Source organism: Dendropsophus ebraccatus, chromosome 14, assembly GCF_027789765.1.
Source record: "Dendropsophus ebraccatus isolate aDenEbr1 chromosome 14, aDenEbr1.pat, whole genome shotgun sequence".
Taxonomy (NCBI): Eukaryota; Metazoa; Chordata; class Amphibia; order Anura; family Hylidae; genus Dendropsophus; species Dendropsophus ebraccatus.
This window is the reverse complement of record NC_091467.1, coordinates 37,192,941-37,220,073: the sequence shown is the minus strand read 5'-3', so window position 1 is coordinate 37,220,073 and position 27,133 is coordinate 37,192,941. Positions and strand designations below refer to the sequence as shown.

At 44.0% G+C, this 27,133-nt stretch overlaps 1 protein-coding gene across 4 annotated transcripts in view; it reads left to right on the top strand.

Annotated features, from left to right (window-relative positions):
- LLGL2 (LLGL scribble cell polarity complex component 2) overlaps window positions 1–17,427 on the top strand; it is a 79,012-nt gene extending 61,585 nt beyond the window's left edge. For all 4 annotated transcript variants that reach the window (XM_069951525.1, XM_069951527.1, XM_069951526.1 and 1 more), the window contains exons 13-26: window positions 1,008–1,161; window positions 1,257–1,361; window positions 2,646–2,938; window positions 3,940–4,081; window positions 4,709–4,859; window positions 6,547–6,663; window positions 6,796–6,962; window positions 7,034–7,298; window positions 8,929–9,082; window positions 13,623–13,654; window positions 13,974–14,024; window positions 15,738–15,780; window positions 16,100–16,161; window positions 16,963–17,427. In XM_069951525.1, the coding sequence (XP_069807626.1) occupies window positions 1,008–1,161; window positions 1,257–1,361; window positions 2,646–2,938; window positions 3,940–4,081; window positions 4,709–4,859; window positions 6,547–6,663; window positions 6,796–6,962; window positions 7,034–7,298; window positions 8,929–9,082; window positions 13,623–13,654; window positions 13,974–14,024; window positions 15,738–15,780; window positions 16,100–16,161; window positions 16,963–16,970 (1,744 nt within the window). In that variant the 3' untranslated portion in view covers window positions 16,971–17,427. The remainder of the gene's footprint in view (window positions 1–1,007; window positions 1,162–1,256; window positions 1,362–2,645; window positions 2,939–3,939; window positions 4,082–4,708; window positions 4,860–6,546; window positions 6,664–6,795; window positions 6,963–7,033; window positions 7,299–8,928; window positions 9,083–13,622; window positions 13,655–13,973; window positions 14,025–15,737; window positions 15,781–16,099; window positions 16,162–16,962) is intronic.
- Window positions 17,428–27,133: the final 9,706 nt, after the last annotated feature.

Here is a 27,133-nt window from a genome sequence, read left to right as displayed (position 1 = left end):
GAAAAACTTTTTCACAGTAATTGAAGCACATTACAAAGTTATATAACTCTGTAATGTGCTTCAATCACCTATCTGCCTCCCTTCCCTGTCTTTTCCCCCCTCCACCCCCCAGCAGGAAGTGTCCTGACTCATACAGACCTGATTACTGTCGTCACCGTCACCAGGAAGCTCCTTCTTGTGAGTCATTAGCAGGAGGGCTGCTCTAGGTCCTGTCACACCAGCCTCCCCCTCCTTGTCAGGTGACTCTGCTTGCTTAGCTTATCTTCTCTAGTGACATGACTCCTTCACTGAGTCCACCCAGCAGGAGAGAGGGGATGAGGGGAGGGGGGAGCTGCCTAAGTGCTGGAGTCAGTCTGAGGGAAGATAAGCAAGTGAGATGTGACAAGTGATGGCTTGCAGTTGTTCAGCCAATCGGAGGTGAGCAAGCCTGTCACCTGACAAGGCAGGGGAGTGGGGGGGGGGCTGCTGTAACAGGAGAAGGAGCTGAGAGAAGAGCTTGGTGACGGTTACGACAGTAATTAGGTCTGTGTGAGTCAGGACACTTCCTGGTTGGGGGGTGGAGGGGGGAAAAGACAGGGAAGGGAGGCAGATAGGTGATTGAAGCACATTACAGAGTTATATAACTTAGTAATGTGCTTCAATTACTGGGAAAAAGTTTTGCATGGCACTTGTCCTTTAATTAGCCGGCGCGGCAACGGGACCCGCGCCGGCTAATAGAGGCGCTACCTGGCTGCAGATCACACCTGGGAGCTGCGCCGTTCAGAGAGGGGTCCCGGCGGGACCCCTCTCAGAACTCCCCCCGCGGCACCATGACGCACCAGGTACGTCATAGGTCGCTAAGGGGTTAAGGGAAAGGTTAAGATTTCTCCTCTTTTTCAAATCCATTCCTGGCTTTGGCTTCAAAAATCTGTCAGATAATCTGTGTGTAAACGCACCATAAGCCTCCTACCTGTTTTAATGGTAATTAATTTTTTAAACGTATATGGACAATCATTCTTTATTCAAAGGCATGAAGATGGCACTGTGCGTTTCTGGGATGCATCTGGGATTTGCCTTCAGCTGATGTACAAAATGAGCACAGTGGGAGTCTTCCAGACTGACATGGACCCTAATGAAAACCTGAACTCACAAGGAGAGGATGAATGGCCCCCATTGAGGAAAGTGAGTGGAATTCTCCCACTAAAAATGAGATGCCAAATAATTTTTTTTTTTATAAAATACATCTGTATTAATAAAAGACTTTTTGCTCCTGACAGGTTGGCAGTTTTGATCCGTACAGTGATGATCCCCGTCTGGGAATTCAGAAGATTTACCTTTGTAAATATAGTGGCTACTTGTCTATAGGTGGGACTGCTGGACAGGTGAGTTTCCTTTTTAATTTCTTATTAAAATGTTGGAAATGTATTAAGCCAGGCCCTTACCTTAGTCATAACATAAGGATCACAGTGTTTCATTGTGACATTGCCTTTAAAGGAGAAGTCCAGCAGAAATTTTTTATTAAAGTTTTGTGTTGCCCCCCAAAAGTTATACAAATTACCACTATACACTTATTACAGGAAATGCTTATAAAATGCTTTTGCCCATGCACTTACTAATGCATCAAGGCTTTACTTCCTGGATAAAATGGTGATGTCACGACTCCCAGAGCTGTGCGGGCTGTGGCTGCTGGAGAGGATGATGGCAGAGGGATGCTCAGTGTCCCTCCAGTGCCCTGTGTCCCTCAGTGTCCCCCTGCCATCATCCTCTCCAGCAGCCACAGCCCGCACAGCTCTGGGAGTCGGGTCGTGACATCACCATTTTATCCATGAAGTGAAGCCTTGATGCAGTAGTAAGTGCAGGGAAAAAAGCAGTTTATGTGCATTTCCTGTAATAGATGTATATTGGTCATTTGTATGACCTTTGCGGGGGCAATACAATACTTAAAAATAAAAATTTTCACCGGACTTCTCCTCAAATGACTGTTAACATGCATGCTATGCAACTTGCAACATGACACTTCAAAATTCAACTTTAATAGATTTAAGGTCACAAGTTGCTTGCAAGCTGACTGGCTAAAAAGGCCCATATGATTAAAGGAACGCTGACCAAAAACGCTTTAAAAAGATCCCAGCCATGCATCCCATAATCTTTTGCTTTGCCTTGGTCTTCTTTTGTCTTGTATTGCGGTCAGTACTGTTAAATATAAAAGGAAATCTTTGATAAATGTGTCAGGAGAGGATATTTTCCCCTTTCTACTCACGTTCCTGTGTCAGGCAGCAGAAGGGGTCTTTTCTGCCGCTTTCTCCTCACTAGGAGGAAAAGTGGGATCAAGAGAAAATAAATGCTGTGTTCTATGCCAGATTTCTACAAGACTTCTTATACAAGATTTCTTCCTGAACCTGCTTGGCACTCTGCATCCAGCTGTCAATCAAGCTAGAGAGGGTAGAGAGACATTCCAGCTTACAGCTATTTATATATCATTTTTATACAAAGGGATATATGGAAAGCATTGTATGTCTCTTTGACCTAACAGCTAACAGTGTCAGCAGTTTTAAAACGTGAATTACATCTGACAGGTTCACAAAAAAAAAAAACATTTGTTACATGATTTGTTACTCCGCATATTGATATTCTTCTTTTGTATCTGCTTTGCTCTTTTCCCTAAGGTCCTTGTTCTTGAGCTGAATGATGAGGCCTCACAGCACACGGTGGACCACACCCTGGTGGATCTTTTGCAGGAGCAGGAAGGATATCGTTGGAAAGGCCATGAGCGACTTCATGCACGACAAGACTCTGTGCGCTTTCCTCCTGGGTTCCAGCCTTTTGCCTTAGTACAATGCCAACCACCTGCTGCTGTCACTTCCTTGGTACTTCATTCTGAGTGGAGGTTATTAGCGTTTGGCACCAGTCATGGCTTTGGAGTATATGATTTTCAGCGAAAGTGTCAAGTAATGGTAAAGTAAGTGCCTCACAAGGAAAGCATGTTTTAAGGCTCAGCCAATTTTCCTCCTTCCATCAACAGAGCTACAGTATATGAGGCCTTGTTTTCTATATGGCCAAATTTACTTTTTTTAAAGCAACCCTCATTTTACTATAAAATCTGCTGCAAAACAAAATTGAAAAAACAAAACATAGTTCTGCAACTTTTTTAATATCTTTTACTGTGTGACATTAAATGTAATCTGTCAACTGCAATTCAGGTTCCAAACTGATGACTCCTTAGATAACTGTTAAGGAGACACCTGTAATCTTTCATATAGTGGTCTGTGCTTCAGAATGTAGAAAAAATGCTGTCATTCTCCAGTAAAAACAGTCAAAGAGGCTTTTCCAAGCTTCTGAAATACAGCAAGCTGGAATTGCACCCTCAATCACCCTCCCATCCCTGACCCTGCTTGAGACTCAGCTTCCAGCTGAAATAGGCATGGGAGAGGGAGTGAGGAGGTACTCCAGCTTGATGTACTTCAGGAGCTTGGGAAAGCCTCTTTGACTTTGCACCATAGAATAAAAGCATGAACAGCCTATGGTACTTTTTTATTTTTTTTTTTTAATTCAGAATTTTATAAAAATTTTTTAAATAAGAACAACAATTCAACGAAACCCCAGTCAGGCCACAAATCACATAAACAATATGAAGGCATAACAACAAACAGCAATTAAGCGCGGGTTACACTGCAAAGAAACAGGAGACGCAGAACTACATCTATGGTATAATAAAAAGGAGTGTAGGGACCGGGCTAACGCCCAAAACAACATGAGATGGGGGGAAGAAAAGGGGAAAGAAAGGAGAGGAAAAAGGGGGGGGGGGGGGTGAAGAGAGTGGGAACTAAGAAAAAGCCTGCCACATCACTGACTTAAGAGATTTGTATTATCCGTCTAGGTAAATTGGTCCCAATAGAACCAGGTGCAGAAGGAGCCTATGATAAACTTATTCCCCTGCTGACTCTTTCTTTTCTTCTACAGGTGCACACTACATGCCAGTGACCAGCTGGCCCTGGAGGGGCCTCTGTCTCGTGTGAAGTCACTGAAAAAATCTTTACGCCAATCTTTTAGACGCATTAGAAGGAGCCAAGTCAATAAGCGAAGGGATGGAGTTGCAACTAAAGTGAGGATGTTATACTGTGTACCTTTTATATTGTTGTGTTTTGTTTTTATTACACTATTAGTATACAAAATAGTATGTATTGTAGTATAGTAATATAGCATATAAAATACCTATATGTAATCTGATTAAATTCCCTAAAATAGTCAAAGCTCAGATTGTGAAGTTTTCTTACACTTCTAGATATGGCCAACTGTGGCATGCCTCTTTGGTAAAGGTTTGCTGTAAGAGGTGGGAACAATGGAAGAGTGAGAACCCCCTGGTATCAGATTTTTCCCCATGTTTTAGCAAGGCACTCAGAGCCTGAAGGGTCTTGACAATACAAAGTTCTGTAAGCAGTCATCATCGTCAGTGTGTGCTATAAAACCAGTGGAAATTGTTGTTTAGGAAGTAATCTATTAGATTTAATAACTAAAAAAACAAAGCTACTCGGGCTCTTTGAGTAAAAATGTTGGTACATTTTAGTTCAAATATTGCATCAGTACATAGAACTTCAGTATAATAACATTCTTCCAGTGTCCGAATAGATGTATCCACATGTAATGGGATAGTAGAGTGTAGACTTCATCAATATACCTTTTATTTGTTTCTTATCAGAAATTGCATTGTATTTTAACTTGTGGTTGTCAGGTGCAGGAGGCAAATGCTCGCTTAGAACAAGAAGCTCTGCATGAGATGGAGCTGGCCCCTGTACAACGTAAGATTGAGGCTCGATCGGCAGAAGATTCCTTCACTGGGTTTGTGCGCACACTGTATTTTGCGGACACCTTCATCCGTGACAGTAAGCTATATACACTATTCGAAATTGAAACTGTTCTGTAGTCGAGGAGGTTTTTTGTACAGAGAACAGGCTAAAATGCATGATGTAGTAAATGTGCGACAACATTAAAGGGGTAGTGCGGCGCTAAGAAATTATTCACAAAATAACACACATTACAAAGTTATACAACTTGTAATGTATGTTATCTTTGTGAATGGCCCCCTTCCTGTGTTTGTCGCCGCATGGTATAAAGGAAGAGGAAGGATCACATGAGCTCATGGTATCCCATAATGCCCTACAAACGGCTCTCCCAACCAATTAGGAGTCAGTATTGGGTTAATGTCTGAGCAACTCTAAAAGCGTATGCACATAACCTATGCCATTTTAGTGATAGCAGCTGAACACAATCTCTGTGAGAGACAGGGAGTATTGAACAACACAGATAGGGGAAGGACCACAATTCCAATACTTAAAAAGCACTGTAGGTGCAAAGTCTTCTCTTACTGTCAGTTCAGTGGGTATTCTGGCATTAGAAAAAAAAAAAAAAAGTTGCTGGGCAATACTTAACCCATCCCCTGCAGGTCCAGTGGTGGTGTGCCTTTTGGTCCTCCACCTCTCGTCTTTTGTCTTCCTGCTTTCAAGATGAAGGCTTGGAACAGGACCTGTCCGGGACACTGCTGTGGCCAATGATTGGCTGAATAGGGAGGTTCTGCACAAAGCTCTTCTCTAAAAAGCAGACAGAAGAGAAGACTTTTTACAATTTACACTTCTTGTGAGAAGGCATTGCAATCGGGGGCTTTGTGTGCACTCTAGGATACCAGTACTGTTTGCTACTTCCCAAAATTTGATTATTTCTTGACAGATTACAAAAAGCCATTGTTTTATCCTTTTTTCAGGTGTGCATTTTTTTTCCCCTAAAAAGGCATAGCTTATAAACGGCTTGGGGAAAAAGCCATTGCTGCCTCTGATACCTCTGTGTGTATAAACACTGGCAGGCATCTGCCACCAGAAAGTGATCATTTATGGACCCATTTTTATTTCAGAAAAGCTAGTGCTTTTCAACATGCTGTTAGTTACCAGATGCTAACCGTTTACCTGAAGTCATACATGTTGTCATCTTTTTCACACTAACTTTGCCCTAAAGCCAGCTCAGACGTCTTTAGATACAGTCCTAATTCATGTATTAGTGTTATACATGGCTTTTAGGGCTCTTAGACAGTGTTATATACAAGTTGCAAGGTAAAGTTTGGGTCCTTTTTGAAAAAGTTTGCCAAACAGAACTTATTGATTTCTACTTTATTTTGCCATGTGTACAGCATAACAATCAATGTAGCCATGCCTAACAAAGTAGACTTAAAGGAGTACTCCGTCGAAAATCTTTCAAATCAACTGGTTTTTAGCAAGTTATATAGATTTGTAATTTACTTCTTTTTAAAAACCTCAAGTCTTCCCATACTTACCAGCTGCTGTATGTCCTGCAGGAAGTGGTGGTTTCTTTTCAGTCTGACACATCGCTCTCTGCTGCCACCTCTGTCCTAGACAGGAATTGTGCAGGGAAGGAGAGGTTTTCTAAGGAGATTTGCTGCTGCTCTGGACAGTTCAAATAAATTTATTGATGTTAATATTTGCCTAATGGTAAGGCTCACAAATAGTATGTAGTATATAGTGTGTGTTTTAGGTTGGTTACCTTTAGCTTTTTCTCCCCCAGGCATCCGCCATAGTCCCTCATTGTGGGCTGGTACTAATGGTGGCACAGTGTATGCTTTTTCTTTGCGTGTTCCACCAACAGAGCGACGGATGGAGGAGGCAGTATCTGCATCACAAAGTAAGACATGATGTATAATTTTTTTTATTGAAAATTCGTTGCTGAAGGCTAAGATTGCTGGTAGGATTTTTGGAGGGTAGATACTATTAAAGAAAAAATTATCTTGTATTTTCTAACTTCATTTCATTCTAGTTAAAGAAATCCAACTTATGCACAGAGCACCAGTGGTGGGGATCCTAATTCTGGATGGTCACAGCATTCCCCTCCCAGAACCCCTTGAAGCTGCTCATGACCTTTCAAAAAGCCCAGAAATGCAAGGCAGCCACCAATTGCTAGTCATATCTGAAGAACAGTTCAAGGTAGGGATGTGGCTGGTTAGTGGATGGGATTAGGTTTTTACAATCTGTAATTTGACACATACCTTTTACAGGTATTCACGTTGCCAAAAGTAAGCAGTAAATTAAAATTGAAGTTGACAGCCACAGAAGGTTGCCGCGTGCGTAAGGCTGCAGTGTGCACATTTGGTAGCTGTCGAGCAGAAGACCATAGTGAAAATCACTTGACCGTTCTTACCAACCTAGGAGATGTCCAGGTAGTTTCACTACCCCACCTAAAGCCACAAGTGCGTTATGACTGCATCCGAAAGGAAGACGTGAGTGGAATAGCATCCTGTGTGTTCACCAGATCTGGTCAAGGTAGGTGGAAGCTTGCGTTCTGAAGGTTATAATTCCTTTTGATGCAGGGGGCGGGGGTGGCAGCCCTCCAGCTGTTCTCAAACTACAATTCCCATCATGCCTGGACAGCCAAAGCTTTGGTTTTGGCTATTTAAGCATCATGGGAATTGTAGTTTTGCAATAGCTGAAGGGCTGCATATTTGACAACTGTGCTTTAAAGAGTATTGTTGCCTTCAGTCATGTGTGAGAGAAAAAAAATATAGAGAGAGAGATATACAGTAGGGAAAATAAGTATTTAAAGGGGTTGTCCAGCGACAAATCTTTTTCTTTCAAATCAACTGATGTCAGAAAGTTATATAGATTTTGTAATTTACTTCTAATTAAAAATCTCAAGTCTTCCCATACTACTTAGTTACTACACTCACCGGCCACTTTATTAGGTACACCATGCTAGTAACGGCTGGTCTTCTGCTGCTGTAGCCCATCTGCCTCAAAGTTCGACGTACTGTGCATTCAGAGATGCTCTTCTGCCTACCTTGGTTGTAACGGTTGGCTATTTGAGTCACTGTTGCCTTTCTATCAGCTCAAACCAGTCTTCCCATTCTCCTCTGACCTCTGGCATCAACAAGGCATTTCCGCCCACAGAACTGCCGCTCACTGGATGTTTTTTCTTTTTCGGACCATTCTATGTAAACCCTAGAGATGGTTGTGCGTGAAAATCCCAGTAGATCAGCAGTGTCTGAAATACTCAGACCAGCCCTTCTGGCACCAACAACCATGCCACGTTCAAAGGCACTCAAATCACCTTTCTTCCCCATACTGATGCTCAGTTTGAACTGCAGGAGATTGTCTTGACCATGTCTACATGCCTAAATGCACTAAGTTGCCGCCATGTGATTGGCTGATTAGAAATTAAGTGGTAACGTGCAGTTGGACAGGTGTACCTAATAAAGTGGCCGGTGAGTGTATATGTCCTACAGGAAATGTTGTTTTATTTTCAGTCTGACACAGTGCTCTCTGCTGACATCTGAGACGCTGCTAGGCGCTCTCCCTCCTCACGCTCTCCTGCAGTTCCTGGAGGCCACCACCAACATGCTTCCCTCCCGGCCGCCCGCTGGCCACATCCACAGATTTTTTTTTTTTTTAAATCGATTTAAAAAAAAAAAAATAAAAATCTAATCGATTCTCAAATTCCGGGCGAATTAATGAGATTAATCGCCCAACCCTATCCTGGAATGGCTTACCCAGTCTCCACACCTGAACCCAATAGAAAATCTTTGGAGGCAGCTAAAACTCAATGTTGCCCAGAGAAAGCTCTGAAGAAAATCTGTATGGCGGAGTGGAACAAAATCTCTGCTACAGTGCCTGCAAACTTGGTCAGGAACTACACGCAATGTCTTACCTCTGTAATTCTGTTTTTCTTTTGTATCAAAAATATATTTTATCCAATAACATGCTAAGTAATTATTTAATTATTTCTTTATATATTGTCACACAATTGAAGTGTACCTACGATAAAAAATTACACACCTCCTATTCTTTGTTGGTGGAAAAACTTGAAAAGTCGGCAGTGTATAAGGTGTGTGTAACTAAAGATTAATAAATGTATACAATCATTTTATTTATCTGGATTTCATTTTTTACCCTAAAGGGTTTTACCTTATTTCCCCTTCGGAAATGGAGCGTTTCTCACTGTCCACATGCTGGCTTATTGCTCCTCGATGCAAGGTTGATCCACCAGAGCCACCTACGAATAGAAGACCCCGCAGAGGTGACAGCATAGAAAAGCAAAATGAAAAATCTAGGCAAGTATCTTTGACAGAGGAAGTTTTTCACTAACTGCAATACTGCAATTCATGTTCCTAACTACTAACACTGTTATATATAGGACAAGGACATGGATGTGTGTGTGTGTGTGTGTATGTATGTATGTGTATATATATATGTGGTGCCTTGGATTACGAGCATAATTTGTTCCGGGACCATTTCGGGTCCAAATCTTAAACCAAAGCAAATTTTCCCCTAAGATATCACTGATATGCAGACAATTGGTTGCACACCCCAAAAATAATGATTTATTATTCTAAATAACATGTAGAACAGATGAAAGAAACATTCAGAAACAGCAGAATATGTCATATTATAAGTTACTGTACAGTAATGGAGAGGATGGGAAACACAAGGGCTGACAGACTGCAGGGAGCATGAAGGAATGCGCAGGGCAGATGTGGGCACAGTATAGCAGCACTCTGTCCGGGGAGAGAGGGGTTACATCTATGCAGAGATCACCCACACAGTCCTGTCCCCTGATGTAAGCCCCAGCCTGAAGTGGATCTGCCATGATTTGGAAGGTGAGGGAGACTTCCTGGGTCAGAGTACAGTGCTGTAGACCACGTTATGCAGGCCATGCCCCTCCCCCACTTGCGCTCCCACCCAGTACAGGGAGCTCTTAAACCAAAGCAATGCTCTTAAACAAGTCATAATTCTGAAAAAGTATGAGCTCTTAAACCAAGTTACTCTTAAACCAAGGTACCACTGTGTGTGTGTGTGTGTGTGTGTGTGTGTGTGTGTGTGTGTGTGTGTGTGTGTGTATATATATATATATATATATATATATATATATATATATATATATATGTATATACACTCACCGGCCACTTTATTAGGTACACCTGTCCAACTGCACGTTACCACTTAATTTCTAATAAGCCAATCACATGGCGGCAACTCAGTGCATTTAGGCATGTAGACATGGTCAAGACAATCCCCTGCAGTTCAAACCGAGCATCAGTATGGGGAAGAAAGGTGATTTGAGTGCCTTTAAACATGGCATGGTTGTTGGTGCCAGAAGGGCTGGTCTGAGTATTTCAGAAACTGCTGATCTACTGGGATTTTCACGCACAACCATCTCTAGGGTTTACAGAAAAAAACATCCAGTGAGCGGCAGTTCTGTGGGCGGAAATGCCTTGTTGTTGCCAGAGGTCAGAGGAGAATGGGCAGACTGGTTCGAGCTGATAGAAAGGCAACAGTGACTCAAATAGCCAACCGTTACAACCAAGGTAGGCAGAAGAGCATCTCTGAACGCACAGTACCTCCAACTTTGAGGCAGATGGGCTACAGCAGCAGAAGACCACATCGGGTGCCACTCCTTTCAGCTAAGAACAGGAAACTGAGGCTACAATTTGCACAAGCTCATCGAAATTGGACAGTAGAAGATTGGAAAAACGTTGCCTGGTCTGATGAGTCTCGATTTCTGCTGCAACATTCGGATGGTAGGGTCAGAATTTGGCGTCAACAACATGAAAGCATGGATCCATCCTGCCTTGTATCAACGGTTCAGGCTGGTGGTGGTGGTGTCATGGTGTGGGGAATATTTTCTTGGCACTCTTTGGGCCCCTTGGTACCAATTGAGGATCGTTGCAACGCCACAGCCTACCTGAGTATTGTTGCTGACCATGTCCATCCCTTTATGACCACAATGTACCCAACATCTGATGGCTACTTTCAGCAGGATAATGCGCCATGTCATAAAGCTAGAATCATCTCAGACTGGTTTCTTGAACATGACAATGAGTTCCCTGTACTCAAATGGCCTCCACAGTCACCAGATCTCAATCCAATAGAGCATCTTTGGGATGTGGTGGAACGGGAGATTCGCTTCATGGATGTGCAGCCGACAAATCTGCGGCAACTGTGTGATGCCATCATGTCAATATGGACCAAAATCTCTGAGGAATGCTTCCAGCACCTTGTTGAATCTATGCCACGAAGAATTGAGGCAGTTCTGAAGGCAAAAGGGGGTCCAACCCGTTACTAGCATGGTGTACCTAATAAAGTGGCCGGTGAGTGTGTGTATATGTGTGTGTGTGTATGTGTGTATATATATATATATATATATGCAAAAAAGGGGTCCGTGGAGCCTCAGTTACGAGTCTCAAAACACGGGAATAGCCAGATATCACTCTCTCCAGAGAAGGAAGCCCATTGCCAAGGGGTGCCTCCTAGTGGGGAGAGCACCAAACCACCCTGATACGTAGTCCCTCAGGTCCTAACTCTGTTGCGAGCTTTGGGACCTAAATAGGGAAACACCAGAGTCAATGGAGACTCGTAAATAAGTACTCCATTGGAAGTTTTCACTGTTCTCCCTGAGTTCAGTGATTGTTGTGTTTTGTTGGTCTATTTATCATTGCCCCAGTAGCCAGAATCCTGCTCCACACTGACGAGGGGCAAATACCCGAAACTGCAGTCTGTGGATGGATGCCTAGCCTTGGTAACCCTTGTCTTATGTCGTTATACTCGCCACAGAGTTAGACTTTGACTTACAGGGGCCACTCTGTTGCGAGCTTTGGGACCTAAATAGGGAAACACCAGAGTGGTCCCTGTAAGTCAAAGTCTAACTCTGTGGCGAGTATAACGACATAAGACGAGGGTTACCAAGGCTAGGCATCCATCCACAGACTGCAGTTTCGGGGTATTTGCCCCTCGTCAGTGTGGAGCAGGATTCTGGCTACTGGGGCAATGATAAATTGACCAACAAAACACAACAATCACTGAACTCAGGGAGAACAGTGAAAACTTCCAATGGAATACTCATTTACGAGTCTCCATTGATTGTCCCATACAAAATTTAAATATGCAAAAAAGGGGTCCGTGGAGCCTCAGTTACGAGTCTCAAAACACGGGAATAGCCAGATATCCCTCTCTCCAGAGAAGGAAGCCCATTGCCAAGGGGTACCTCCTAGTGGGGAGAGCACCAAACCACCCTGATACGTAGTCCCTCAGGTCCTCACTCTGTTGCGAGCTTTGGGACCTAAATAGGGAAACACCAGAGTGAGGACCTGAGGAACTACGTATCAGGGTGGTTTGGTGCTCTCCCCACTAGGAGGCACCCCTTGGCAATGGGCTTCCTTCTCTGGAGAGAGGGATATCTGGCTATTCCCGTGTTTTGAGACTCGTAACTGAGGCTCCACGGACCCCTTTTTTGCATATTTAAATTTTGTATGGGACAATCAATGGAGACTCTTAAATGAGTACTCCATTGGAAGTTTTCACTGTTCTCCCTGAGTTCAGTGATTGATGTGTTTTGTTGGTCTATACATATATATATATATATATATATATATATATATATATACATACATACATACATACATACATACATATATATATATATATATATATATATATATATATATATATATATATATATATATATATTTATATACACACAGTGGTACCTTGGTTTAAGAGTAACTTTAAGAGCGTTTTGATTTAGGAGCTCACAGTTTTTCAAAATTGTGACTTGGTTTAAGAGCATTGCTTTGGTTTAAGAGCTCCATGTTCTGGGTGGGAGCGCGAGTGGAGGAGGGGCATGGTCTACATAGCGGGGTCTACAGCACTGTACTCTGACCCAGGAAGTCTCCCTCACCTTCTAAATCATAGCAGATCCACTTCTGGCTGGGGCTTACATCAGGGGACAGGACTGTGGGGGTAATCTCTCCATAGCTGTAACCCCTCTCTCCCCGGACAGAGAGCGCTGCATGTATGTGCCCACATCTGCCCTGCTCATTCCTTCATGCTCCCTGCAGTCTCTCTCAGCTCTTGTTTCCCATCCTCTCATTTACTGTACAGTAGTTTATGATATCACATATTCTGCTGTTTCTTAATCTTTGTTTCATCTGTTTTACATGTAATTCAAAAAAATAAATCATTATTTTTGCGGTGTGGAACCAATTGTCTGCACTTCTATGATTTCTTATGGGAAAATTTGCTTTGGTTTAAGAGCAGATTTGGATTACAAGCACGGTCCCGGAACGAATTATGCTCGTAATCCTTTAAGAGCATTGCTTTGGTTTAAAGGATACCTGTCACCCCCGCCCCCCCCACCCCCGTGCTGGGGTGACAGGCTCCCAACCCCCCCGTTAGAGCGCCCTATACTTACCTAATCGCGCTGGGTCCCGCTTCCTGATGCGGTCGGGTCATGGAGATTTCAGCTCCCGAAGCCCGGCGCGCAGTCACAGGAGAGTCCGATGCCCATAGAGAATGACGGAGCATCGGACTCCCCATTCATTCTCTATGAGCGTCGGACTCTGCTGTGTGCGCGCGCCGGGCTTCGGTAGCTGAAATCTTCGTGACCCGACCGGATCAGGAAGCTGGACCCGGCGCGATGCAGGGGGTCAGGAGCCTGTCACCCCGGCACGGGGGGTGACAGGTCCTCTTTAAGAGCTCTCTGTACTGGGTGGGAGCACGAGTGGGGGAGGGCTTGGTCTGCATAACAGATTCCTTTTAAGGCTAGCCTGCCTGACCATTGTGTGGGAATAAAATATTAGTTTTCTGTGATTGCAGGTCATTCAGCAGGAGTGATTCCAGTACAGATGGTAAGGGACATTTTTTTTCCCCTTCTATTAAGTTAATTGAATTAATTAACGAATTGATAAGCTTCATAGAAATAAACTCTGTAAAATCTGTAGAATCTGCTTAAACTGATCATCTTTAATAAGATTGTTCTAAGTGTAATTCATGGCTGCTACTGGGCTCTTCTCTGATCCCTGAAAAGAGTTCCCAAGGTTGGCTACTGATTAGTTTTATGGCATGCCTACTTATAAGAGCGGAAAACCCCTTTGAAAATCATTACATTGCCAGGTAAAATTTGTATCCATGACACATTTTTCTAATAGTATTCTGTTCATCTCTCAGGACACAGATCGCGGAGGCAGGTGATGGAGCATGCATTGTTAAATGATGACAGTGAGTATCCTTTTGTTACTGCCATCACTGGCATCTCTACATGCACTTAGTAAAATCTTGCAACTTTTAGTCAATATCATGATGTCCTTACAAGAAAGTGTTTGTTTTTTCTAGTTGTTTTGATGTTTGGCCACTGTTTTAATTGATCATTACATCCACTGATCCTCACACATTTCCATGAGCATCCTGCTGTTTGGATGTGACTTTACAGTTCTAGGTGTTATATGGGGCTTTACTAATCTAAAAAGATTTTCTGCTGGTCAGTGATAGTCTGCTGCAGAAAATCCACTGGTTCCGTCTGAAAATGTAATCTCTCTATTGCAACATGTAGTTGTCTAAAGGGATTTTCTGATTATGCCCAAATAATGCTGAATCATTCTTTGAATTAAAGGGGAACTCCACTTTTCTATTTAAAAATACATTAAACATTATATAGATGTCTCTATAATGTATTACTGTGCCTGCGCAGTTCTGCCACAGTGTTAGTAGATTGACATCCAGGAAGTAGCGAAAACAGCCCTCTGTGCAATCCACTCCGTCTCCTGCTTTCTCTCACAGATAGAGGATGAAGACATGGCAGCAGGTGTGGGGCATGTGGGGGAGGGAGTGGGGTTATTAAGGTTGGAGAAACAAGATGTTCTGAGCATGCACTGCAAAGATTACTGGGGAAGAGGAACAGCAAGAGACTAGATGCAGTTTTCTGCCTGCTCAAAGGAAAGGCAGTACTGTACAACCACATTAAGATTTTCTGGGGAAAACATGGTTAATAATTTGTACCCTGGGTTAAAATATTGAAAGGAGAAGTCTGGGGTCGGACATTTTTTCAAAATAGCCGGGGAGGAGGTGCCTGAACATAACAGCATGCACCTACCTCCCGACTCCAGCGCAGGGGCTCGCTGTCACCCACTGCAGTTCCTGGTCCCCCAGCCGCTTCTTGGTCTGAGGGGGGACCTGGGTTGTGACGTGTCAGCCCCACTCAGCCAGTCAGTGGCCTACCCTGGATTTCTCCCTTAACCCAGTAACGCTCCTGTAGTTTACTTTTGTTATAGGGCTCTTAAGGTCATATGGACTCTAAACCACTCCACACGATGGGATCCCAGATGCTTTCAGCAGCTGCGCGTCTTTGCTAATAGCTGGCACAGAGCGATCGTTGTGCCAAATGTTTAAAGGAGTAGTGCAGCACTTTTTTTTTTCTTTCTCTAATCTAGCTTTGTCACGTGGTGCTATTAACTTTCTTGCCAGCATCTATGGTGTCCACATGGTTCTCTCCCCCCCCCCCCCCCCCCCCCCCAAGCAGAAGTCTAATAGTCTAAATCTTTTTTAATCAAGTTGACATATTGGCATAATGGACATCTTGTAATCTATTGGCCCGGCGGCCATTTCGTTTAGTCAGCGCTGCTCTACCCCTTTAACCATTTAGATGCTGCTGTCAAACTGCTAGGCCTCCTGTGGCTGACTGATATAGCAATTGATAGTGCTGAGCTGATGGATTAATGCAGGACATTTACAATTTCACCTAGAACATGTTCTCCTGTTTTGAAATATAGTTTGAACAGAGCACAAGGAAGATAAAGGCTTAAAAAAACTGGTCGGCCATTAAGTTCTCTTAGTTGAATCTTTGGTTTTTAATTAAATCAGAACACAATATCTTGTTGCCATCCACCAGAGATAAATACAATAACCGGTTTCTGCACTGTCCTCTTGTCTTTGCAGACATGCTAAAAGAGATCCAGAGTACTCTGGAAGGTACTCGAATGTAAGTAGACCCTGCACCATTCTATCTATTTCATTAGATATCCTTAAATGTTAGGGATAACTTCTATCTGTGTATCCATCCTTGCATGTGCAATCTTATAATCTTTTCAAGAAGTATGGATATTCTGTACCTTTCAGTCATCTGCCGCAAATCTGCCTGGATTTGCCATATACATTTCTGCACAGAAAGCCTAGTGTGAATAGTGGGCAGCATAAAATAATAATAATAATTATTATTATTATTATTCATTTTTGATACCTTGTTTAACAACCAGTGATATCTTGACACCCTAAATAGTTTGTTACATTTTTCTTTGTAGGAGTTATGGGGAAAGAAATTCCTGCCAGATCGCTGTAGGAGGCAGGCTCAGTAATGGAGCAGGTATGGTATATATTAACAATCTCTTTGCAAAATAGTGTTTTTGTTTTTTATATTTCTGTCATACCAGTATATCCTTGTGAAACTGATGTAGAGATCTGCTGATATGTACCTTTAGTGGTTTTTGCCCTTCAATAGTCCTCATTTGATAGATTTTAGGCTTCAGCAAATGTCCTAAATATCCTATTTAATGATGAGTAAATGCTGTGTGTCCTGCATTTGCCATATAGAAATACAGGAACATACTAGCAGGTTCATATGTATGATCCTGCTGTTAGTTTCCTTTTTAAAACTAAGCTGAAATTTCCTGTTATGTCTGTGATCTATACAGTATCACAGTGAGGAGTAGCACCAGTAGAAAGAGAAGCCAAATCGGTGAATCTTAGGATGCCTTTACACAGAGAGATTTATTTGACAGATTTTTGAAGCCAAAGCCAGGAATAGATTTGAAAAGTGGAGAAATATCAGTCTTTCCTATATGACCTGTTCTGTTTATAGTATATTCCTGGCTTTGGCTTCACAAATCTGCCCTCCCTGTGGAATGACATCTGGACAGGTCACAGAGTATGCCCAAGACACTTTTCCCGTTTTTTCCCACCTTGCTGTCAGTGGGGATAGCTCCTGTCTGTTTTTGCACATTTGAAAATGCTGGTAAAATCGTTTCAGGCAAGGTGGGCCAATAGCAATACATTTTACTATATGCTAAAAGGGCAGACTAGAAGTTTCCCCATCCCTGGTATAGTTGAAAAATGTAACCGAATATATTGTAATGTAGACTAACCCATCTCTAATTGCATCTCACAGCAGAATGACATTCCTCCCAACATGCTGATGTTTTGGGTTCCAGCTAACCCATTGTGAATACACTACTGACCCACGACCTTTGGACTAGAGCAAGCTACAAGACAATATGCTTTTCTCCATGGTTTGGACTCTCTAACCATATAACCTCCAATCAGCACATGTCTTCAGCTATTCCTACAGGAAATAGTTTGTTATAAATTGTACTGCCTTACACCCTTCCCTTCGTGTGTTCTTTGGAGGAAGATGGATTTTTTAATATTATTTTTAATTTTTCTTTTATTGAATAATTTTAAGAGCAATGTTTTTATACTGTACAATGTGGTGTAAGCTGCCCTTGATGATGGGTACCTTGAATTTATTGGGTTAGTGTGCTTCCCAGTGATTGGGCCGCAATGCAGTCTATTTTTGTAGGAAATAACCATTTTGGTTGCCTTGCACACCAATAAATTACATGTTCAGTTGTCACTGGCTGTGTGTTGATAATTTACCATACAAAATGGTGCCTTGTGCCATCGCTGCCAATATGAAGGTTTCACACATCAAAACTGATATAAATAGGCCTTAGTTATTAAAACTGTATAATAGAGAATATAACAATACAGAAAATTGAATACTTAACTTTTATTTCCACACGTGCATGTTACAGCAAGGGAGGAAGAATTGTGTACTGCCAAGGGACAGCTGTTTCGCGTGAGTGATCACGCTTCTTCCAGCGAGAAGCAACTGAGTGCCAGCTTCTCTTTCTATAGCGTTATATCGCATTGCTGCATTTAAAGCAACTCTGTATCCACAATTTGCCCCTTCCCAAACTGCTTGTACTTTCAGATAGCTGCTTTTAAAGGGGTTATCCAGTGCTACAAAAACATGGCCACTTTTCCCCCTCTCCTCTTCAGATTGTGTGGGGTTTCAAACTCTGTTCCATTGAAGTAAATGGAGCTTAATTGCAAACCACACCTGACCTGGAGACAAGAGAGTAGGAAAAGTAGCCATGTTTTTGTAGCGCTGGATAACCCTTTTAATCCAAGATCTGTCCTGGAGTCTGTTTGGCAGGTGATACAGTTATTGTCCTTAAAAACAACTTTTAAACTTGCAGCACTGTGTCAAATTGGTGTGGCCTAGAGTACCAATGCCCTAGTATTGCGACGCCCCTCCGTCCCTTCTCCCAGCCCTCTTCATCATAAGAAATGCCCCTAGAACATTACCTGTGTGAACACTGCACATAAGGCACCTGTGCAGTGTTCAAGACAGGTGAGGAATAGGAGAAATGCTGCTCAGGGACAATCCTAGTGATGAGGAGGGGCGTTGCAATCCTAGGGCATACACACTCTGACCACGCCAATTTGATACAGAACTGCAAGTTTCAGGGTGCGTTAACACCTGCTGATCCGCAGCAGATTTGATGCTGTGTTCAGGTGAAATCTGCTTAACGGACCCCAGAACAGATCTTGGATTAAAAGCAGCTATCTAAGCAGTTTGGGGGGGGGGGGGGGGTCAGATTGTGGGTACAGAGTTGCTTTAAGTTGTGCATCCCTAGAGCCTTCCTTCACCTACACACCTAGGCTCAACACTCGTCTGTCAACTGGCTTCTGTGCTCAGAGTATAGGATATGGTGCTGGCTTGCTACTCTGTTAGACATTATGTATAATAGAAAATTTTCCATGTTACCTATAGTGGCCAATCGGAGCCCGCTTTCCTTTCCGGAACTTCTCCAATTAATTGAATGGTTGCTGTGGGCAGCAATGATCACTTTGTATCCTGGAATGGGCACTCAGCAATATACACTGGTCTGCCAATATGCTGATGTATACAGTGAACTTGGGGCAATTACAAAGGTGACTATAGCCTTACTGTACATTAAACTACATATAGCAGTAGTTGTGATTTAACTTTAATTGTATATTACACTGAATTATAAGGAGGTGCACCTTCAAAATATGATTAGTAGTTTCCTGATCCAATCAATTTTCAACCAAAGCCACAAACATCCTTTTACATATGCACATTTTTTTAACATTTTTAATCTTTAAAGATCATTAAACAAGTCCATATTTAAGAGGGCCAGCAGATGGCGCCCTAAGCTTAATAAGTTAGAAGAGCACGCTAAGCAGCAGTCACTACAGTAACATACTGAATAAGCGACTGGATATTGCACAAATGCCAATGAAAGGAGAGCTCTATTTACATAAAAGGAGCAAGCAGGAACTAATATTTGGATCACGTTCATCAAGGATCCTTACATGAGTTAAAGGAAGCCTGTCACCCCGGCTGCCGGGGTGAAGCCTGCCCGACCCCCCGGTGGAGCCCCCTTATACTTAACCCTTCCTCGAAGTCCCGGTCACGGATCCCGTCCCGCCTCCGAGAAATCCCCGTTGGAAGCCGTGCGTGCACTCATCAGAGAGGAGTCAGACGCCCATAGAGTGACTATATTATACACTATATTTTATACCATTTGATAAATCTACCCTTACATATCCTATTAAAGGGGTACCCCAGAGAAAAAAAATCTTCAAATTAACTGGTATCAGAAACTTATATACCTTCGTAATTTCCCACTATACCTCAAGTCTTCCATTGAGCAATGCTGTTTAGAATGCTCATCCTAGTTATTGGGAGCTTAATTCTTCCTTCCCAGATCCCCTCGTCCGATGGGACGCATATAATGCTGTGATCAGAGGGGCATTCACTCTGGGGATAGCATCCTTTCATAAGGGTCTATGTATCCGAGAGGAGAAACTTGAGGGGAGAAGTCCTATTTACTTCAGACCCCACAGACGCTCACAGACATTAATGGCTCCAGCTACAGAGGGAACACCTTCTTCTACAGATGGATAAGACTAAACGTAACCAGCTTTCCTCTCAGATGTCGGTGTTTGCCTTTGGGGATAGAAATCGGAAACTCTTGGCTTACTTGGCTGAGAGGCCATGTGCGTCTGTGCCCTTTATCTCTACTGGCTTAGACCCACACATCTCTTACCCTGCTAGTATAAATCGAGTCTTCCGGGACTACTACACTGGCTTAAACCTTCAACCTGATGAGAGAGACATTCTGGCCTTCTTGGATTCTCTTCCCCTATGGAAGCTCTCAGCTGAGCAGTCTGCCTCGCTTTTTCCTTGGAGGAGGTAGTCGCGGCTGTCAAGTCTCTCCCCTCGGGGAGAACTATGGGTTTGGATGGACTTGTGAATGACTGGTACAGAAGTCGAGCAGAACTGCTAAGCCCGATCCTTCTGGCCCACATTAACAAGGCTGCAGAGTTGGGGACTCTTCCTGCCAGTATGAGAGAGGCCCTCATTGTAGTACTTCCTAAGCCTGGTAAGGACCCCTCCCTCCCGGACTGATAACGCCCCATCTCTCTTCTTAACTCTGACATCAAGGTCTTAGTGAAAATCTTAACCGCCGGGTTACTTGATGTAAAATCCTCTCTGATCCACCCGGACCAGTCGGGTTTCATGTCTGACAAAGCTAATGACATTAATGTCAGACGACTATTTCTTGATATAGATGCCTGTAGGTTGGGTCTCCAGTCAGGTTTTGTTCTTTCCCTGGATTCACAGAAGGCCTTCGACTTGGTGGAATGGCCCTATATCTGGGAAGTCCTACGTAGATGTAATATTGGCCCAAATCTTTTATCCTACATTAAGCTCCTATACTCGAATCCCACTGGTTGGGTCAAAACAAACTTGGACATTTCTACTTCATTCCTACTCCGCCGAGGCACTAGGCAAGGCTGTCCCCTTTCCCCCTTCCTATTTGCCCTAGCTATAGAGCCTTTAGCCGTGGCAATCCGACAGACTAAATCCATAATAGGTATCGCCAGAGGTTCTATTGTCGAGAAAGTCCTCTTTTTTTTTTTTTTTTTTTAGCAGATGATGGTCCGTCCCTCACTTCTCTCCTTACACTACTAAATCTGTTTGGGCCTGTTCAAGGCTATGCATTAATTGGTATAAATCGCTCCTCTTTCCCCTCTCCCACGCAGTGCTGTTACCCCAACAGCACCCAGTCCCCATTTCAAATGTGACCTTAAAGGACAACTCCGGCGAAAAATTTTTTTGGCTTATTTAACACACATTACAAAGTTATATAACTTTGTAATGTGGTTAAATACCCGGTCTGGCCCCCTTCCCCCACTTTCCGACTCCCGACCCCCCACCCCGGAAGTTAAAGAATGTATACATTACCTATTACGGTCGTCACGGTCCTCTTCTCCCGGGCGGCATCTGGTGACGGGTGACGTCAGAGCTGGGGGGTGGTCCGGGTCTACTTCCTCTTCGGCGTCTTCATTGAGAGTGAATGGGAGAGAAAAGGCTGCTGGTGCACATGCACACCAGCAGCCTTTTCACTGGCTGGAGCGCATCACATGGCTTCCAGCTTGCTCAGCCCTGATTGGCTGAGCTTGCTGGAAGCCATGTGATGCGCTCCAGCCAATGAAAAGGCTGCCGGTGCGCAAGCGCACTGGCAGCCTTTTCTCTCTCATGGACCTGGAAGCAAGAGACATCGCTGGACGGTGGACGCAGGTGACGGTAAGGCGGACGGCGGGCGAATGGAGTGGCGATCGTCACCGGAGGGATGGTGAGTATGGTGTCTGTGTTGTGTTTTTTTTTTTTTTTGGGGGGGGGGTCCCACCGGAGTTGTCCTTTAACTTACAATGGCCACAAGTTTTGTTGAAAAATTTCAACATACAATGGTCCTTTCTGGTCCATTGTAACTTGAGACCAGGCTCAACATACAATGCTACAGACAGTCAGGATCTGCAGCACATGTGAATAGCTAGATGATCGGACCAATAAAAGTGTCCTTTACTGGAAAAACCAAAGTATCATTGAAGAGCATGCAGTAATTGTCTGTCTAGAGCAGTCATGTCAAAATCTGGCCCGAGGTGCCATTATTTTTGGCCCGCCATGCTTTTCCATTGCTGTGTTAAATCTGGCCCTCCTGACAGCAGCAGACTATAATATGGGTGGTCAGGATAGCCGCCTAGACCGCCCATATTATAATCTCATAGGCCACAGGCTACAATATAAGAGACTTTTAGATAAGATTTAGATAAGATTTTAGGGACTGGCTTCTATATAAGTCACTATTTGGGAGGGCTTGCTACTTTATAAAACTATTGGAGAGCGCTGGCTACTGTATAAAACTATTGGGGAGGACTAGCTACTATATAAGAGACTATTTTAGGGACTGGCTTCTATATAAGTCACTATTGGGGAGGGCTGGCTACTTTATAAGACTAGTGGAGAGCGCTGGCCACTATATAAAACTATTGGGGAGGCTGACTACTATATAAGAGACTATTTTAGGGACTGGCTTCTACATAAGAGACTATTGGGAGGGCTGGCTACTATATAAGAGACTATTTGGAGGGCTAGCTACTATCTAAGACAGGGGTGTCAAACTCCAATACACAGTGGGCCAAAATTAAAAAGTTGGACAAAGTCGTGGGCCAACCTTAATAATTATTGAAGCGCGAATGCAACAGTGCTGGCACTGTCAGAGCAGCATGCAGTGTTCCTGGCACTGTCAGTGATGTGAGTCTCCCAGCCCTGTGCACTATGATAAATGACATTACATGATAAATTGCTATGACATGATTAAACCCCAACCCATTTAATAGCCAATCCCCCCAAAATTGCCCCACATATTAACCAGCCTTTCCAATAGTGCCCAAATAGTAGCCAGCCCCCCAAGTGTCCCATATAGTAGCCAGCCCTCCCCATAGTCTCTTATATAGTAGCCAGCCCTCCCAGTAGTCTCATATAGTAGCCAGTCCTCCCCATAGTCTCTAATATAGTAGCCAGCCCTCCCCATAGTCTCTTATATAGCAGGCAGCCCTCCCCATAGTCTCATATATTAGCTAGCCCTCCCCAATAGTCTCATAAAGTAGCCAGCCCTCCCCCATAGTCTCATATAGTAGCCATGGCGGGCCAGATGTATTTAAAACTCTGAAATGCCTGGTGGGCCAAAAATAATGACACCGAGGGCCAGGGCCAGAGTTTGACATGACTGATCTGAGACATTATTTGGAGGGCTGGATACTATATTGGGCACTATTGGAAGGGCTGGATACTATATAAGACACTTTTGGGGGGGGGGCTGGCTACTATATTTGGCACTATTAGGTGTGCTGGCTACTATATGGGTCTCTATTGGGAAGGCTGGCTACTATGTGGGGCTCTAATAGTAGGCCTGGCTAGTATGTGGGGCACTATTGGGGGAGCTACTACAAGTGGTACAATTATGGGATTACCTACTGCTTGAGAGATATATTGGGTAACTACCATGTGGGGACAATTACTTTAGGATAGGCAGTGCCAGAAACACATGCACTTTTCATTAAATATCAAGATTGGCCCACAACTTTGTCCTATTTTTTAATTCTGGCCCACTGTGTATTTGAGTTTGACACCCCTGGTCTCGAGGATTGCTTCCCAATCTTTTCAGCGCATCCCTTGGGAAAAATATTTAGCTCGGGACACCCCTACCAAATATTGTTCTACAAAATACAAAAACTGCCATTCAGTGACTCAAAGGTGATGTCATATTTCCCTTTTCCTTTCCATCTGGCCTGCACCACCATGATGATTTCTTGCAGGTACAATTCGTCTCATCAGAACCTTCCAGAAAAAAATCTTAGGCTCCGCACATTTCTAGCAACTTTCTTCCATTTCTGCCTCCTATAGGCTCTCAAACTGTTGTAACTGGGCTGTTTGGTGTTATATGCATTAAAGCGGGTAGGTATGTGGGCTGCCCCCTGTATGTAGGATCCCCTACTGTACCCCCATATAGTAGTAATGCCCCATGCTGTGCTCCCACATAGTAATAATGCCCTATGCTGTGTCCTTGATATAGGAATAATACCACCTAATATGCCCTCTATATAGTAATAATGCCCCTGCTGTGCCCCACTTTTGAGCCTTCCATAGTAATAATGCCCCCTGCCTCCCCACATAGTAATAATGCACCTGCTATTCCCTCTATAGTAATAATGCCCAAGCTGTGCCCCCCATAATAAAAATTGTGCCCTCCATAGTAATAATATACCCCCTACTGTGTCCTTCTTCGTAATAATGCCCCCATGCTTTTCCCCTCAGTAAAAATGCTTTCCCCCCCCCCCTGCTGTGGCCTTAATAGTAATAATGCTGCCATGCTGTGCCCCCTAATAGTAATAATGTACCCCCTGCTCTGCCCCTCGTAATAATGTCCCCCATGCTTCCAATCCCCCCCACCTGCTGTGCACCAATAAAAAACAAATATACTCACCTAATCCAGGCTGGCTGGATGCATGGAGCAGCTCTTCTTTCTCTTCACTGCTCCAACTTGCAAGCCGCAGGGACGGGTCCTCTGGCAGGTGTGATGGCATCCCATAGGCTGCAAGCATGAAGTGCTGGCCACCTATGGGATTTAATGAAGGAGCAGGATGCTGACAGTTCCTGCTCCTACATTCTGTTCACTTTAATGTTCCGCCCACTCACCCAGTGAGCGGGCGGAACACCAAAGTAAACGGTGCATGCCCAGAAGCTGCGTGGCCGTAGGATCTTAGTATACTTAAAGTGACAGTGCCACAATTCCCACCGGGTCTCGCAGCACCCCGGTTGGGAACCGCTGGTCTAGAGGCTCCTTTGGGCAGCTGGTGAGGACAGCTTCATTTTATTTTTCTGGGACCCAGTAGTGTGATCTGTACAGGACCTTGATAATGCTCTGGCCCTCTACATAGAAAGTAATTTATATTTTCCAGTAGCTTTCTGACTGTTGGACTTGCTTTAACCATATTCATCCAGGTGGAATCCGCCTGTGCATAGAATGCACTCTATGACATGGGCAGAGACCAGCATGGGTGCGAGTTGTGGAATCCGCGACTGGTTTTCCATCATGATTCCATAGTGTGCACATACTCTTAATTTCAGCTTGAAATCTCCTCCCGTAAAATATGAACAGAGCAATGTCCCATTGTGTTTAATGGAATTCCGCTGTTCACACTGCAGAATTTTCTGCCACAGATCCGCTTTCCGCCCAAAGAATTGACATGTCAATTCTTTGACCCCGTTCACACTGAGCAAAAATGACAGATTTCCACCGCGGAGCTCTCCGGCACGGAATCCCGCCGTGCTCGGTGCCCTGCTTTGAGTGAATGGCAGGGCGCACGCGTGTCCACTCCCGACACATTTCACTTCTTTGAGTGGTGAGGGGAGGAAGCAGACACGTGCGCGCCCTCTCATTCACTTAAAGCAGGGCACCGAGCATGGCGGGATTCCGCCGTTTTTGCCTTTAGTGGATTCTGCTAGAGGATTCCTATAGAAGTCAATGAGGGCTTAAATTCCGCTTGTATTCCGCTCAAATTCTGCTCCTATTCTGCCAGAGCTGAATAGGCAGGGAATTTCAAGCAGAAAACTTTCCTCTTCAATTCCTTGCTGAATCCTTGCCTATTCCTCAGTGAGAACATACCCTTCTCTTGTAATCTGTAAAATCTATATATTTTGTTATAATTGTCTTTCTTAATAAACTGCCATGCGGTGCCCTCACAGATGTCTGATAGGTCAGTAATATTTTCTTGTTTCTTGTTTGTATCGTATGTATGTATCGTTTGTATTTAGATCTGAACCTAAAATTATCGCTAATAGTTCGCTGTAATTCCACATTCGTTCGGTCAAGTTCCGCATTTGTTCACTAATCGTTCAGTGTGATTGCACTTTGTTCATTGTTTTGCTGGGATCAGAAGGAGTAAACGATCATAGTAAGAATCGCAATAACAATCGTAGTAATGATCGTAACATCATTTAGGATAAAGGATGCTGGTACAAGTAGTGGTAAACATATCATGAGGTGCAGGTATTTAAATAATTTTGGAGCATCTGTGAACGTCCATGTACAATATGCAGAAATCTATGGCAGCTACAGGATCAAGTACATTTCGGCTCTAAGGCTGCGCTCTCACTGGCCGACCAACACATGCAGCTGAAAAGACGCCCCCATGTGCTCATCAATGGCAACCCAATGTGGCAGGTACTTTGCATGGTGAACACGTGAGGGCGTGGTTTCAGCTGCATGCCTGCCCAGGTGTGAACATGGCCTAATATAGGGATCATTAGGTTATTATGTGTGTCTGCAGGAGGCAGCCCCCACCCTGATAAGCCCTGCCCACTTTTCCCTCTAATAAGGTGCACCAGAAAACTCTCCTTTATGTGTCTTATTCTGGGAACTGCCACGTGACTGCTGAGCTGCTTAAAGGGGTTATCCAGGATGACAAATCCATTGCTGCTTCCCTCCAGCACTCTTGTTGTAATACCACACACAACCTAAGGACAGGTGTGGCGCTGTTTTCCTAGTGAAGGATCGTCCCTTCAGCCGCCTCCATTAGGCATCACCTCATTGTTTCTGCTATATATGCACTTGTCCCCTTGGGGTGGGTGAGGCGTAGTGCTGCCTCCAGCTCCTCCCAGCGATCACTGTCACCGTCCTCCTGGCCGTCTATAGTGACAGCTCCAGCAGCGCCAACATGCGATCTCCTGCCCCGTCCACACGTACTGGGAGAGAACGGGAGAAGCTATAGTCCGAATGTAAGTTCCTCCCTTATATGGTAGTAAGCTGAAGCCTCACACCAGATAAGCGCCTTATAAGGAAGCGGGAGAGGGTTGTGGTGCGCTGGAACACTGTGATTGGCTGAATGGTATCCTGGCAACCAATTTTCTCCCGAGCCCGGCGTATATGTTCTCTTCTATATAGCGCGCGCACAGCGGAGTGATTTTGGCGAGCACAGTCATAGACGGCGTGAGCGGCGGTGACCACGGGGTGCAGTGACTACGACCCAGCCGACATCCAATCATTGTTATCATGTTCTCCAGTGTAATAGTAGTGCAGGACACTGCAGGTGTAACAGTTATAGTAGTACAGTGTACATCGAATGTTATCCAGCCCTACAGTGCAATGTAAGTCAGCCCCCAGTGTTATAATATAATAGTAGTACAGAGTACAGTGAATATTATCCAGTCCTACAGTGTAATAGTAGTACATGGTACAGGGAATATCATCCAGCCCTACAGTGTAATGTAATACAGGGTACAGGGAATGCAGGGTAATGTAATACAGGGTATAGTGAATGCAGTGTAGTAGTAGTAGTACATGGTACAGGGAATATCATGCAGCCCTACAGTGCAATGTAAGTCAGCCCCCAGTGTT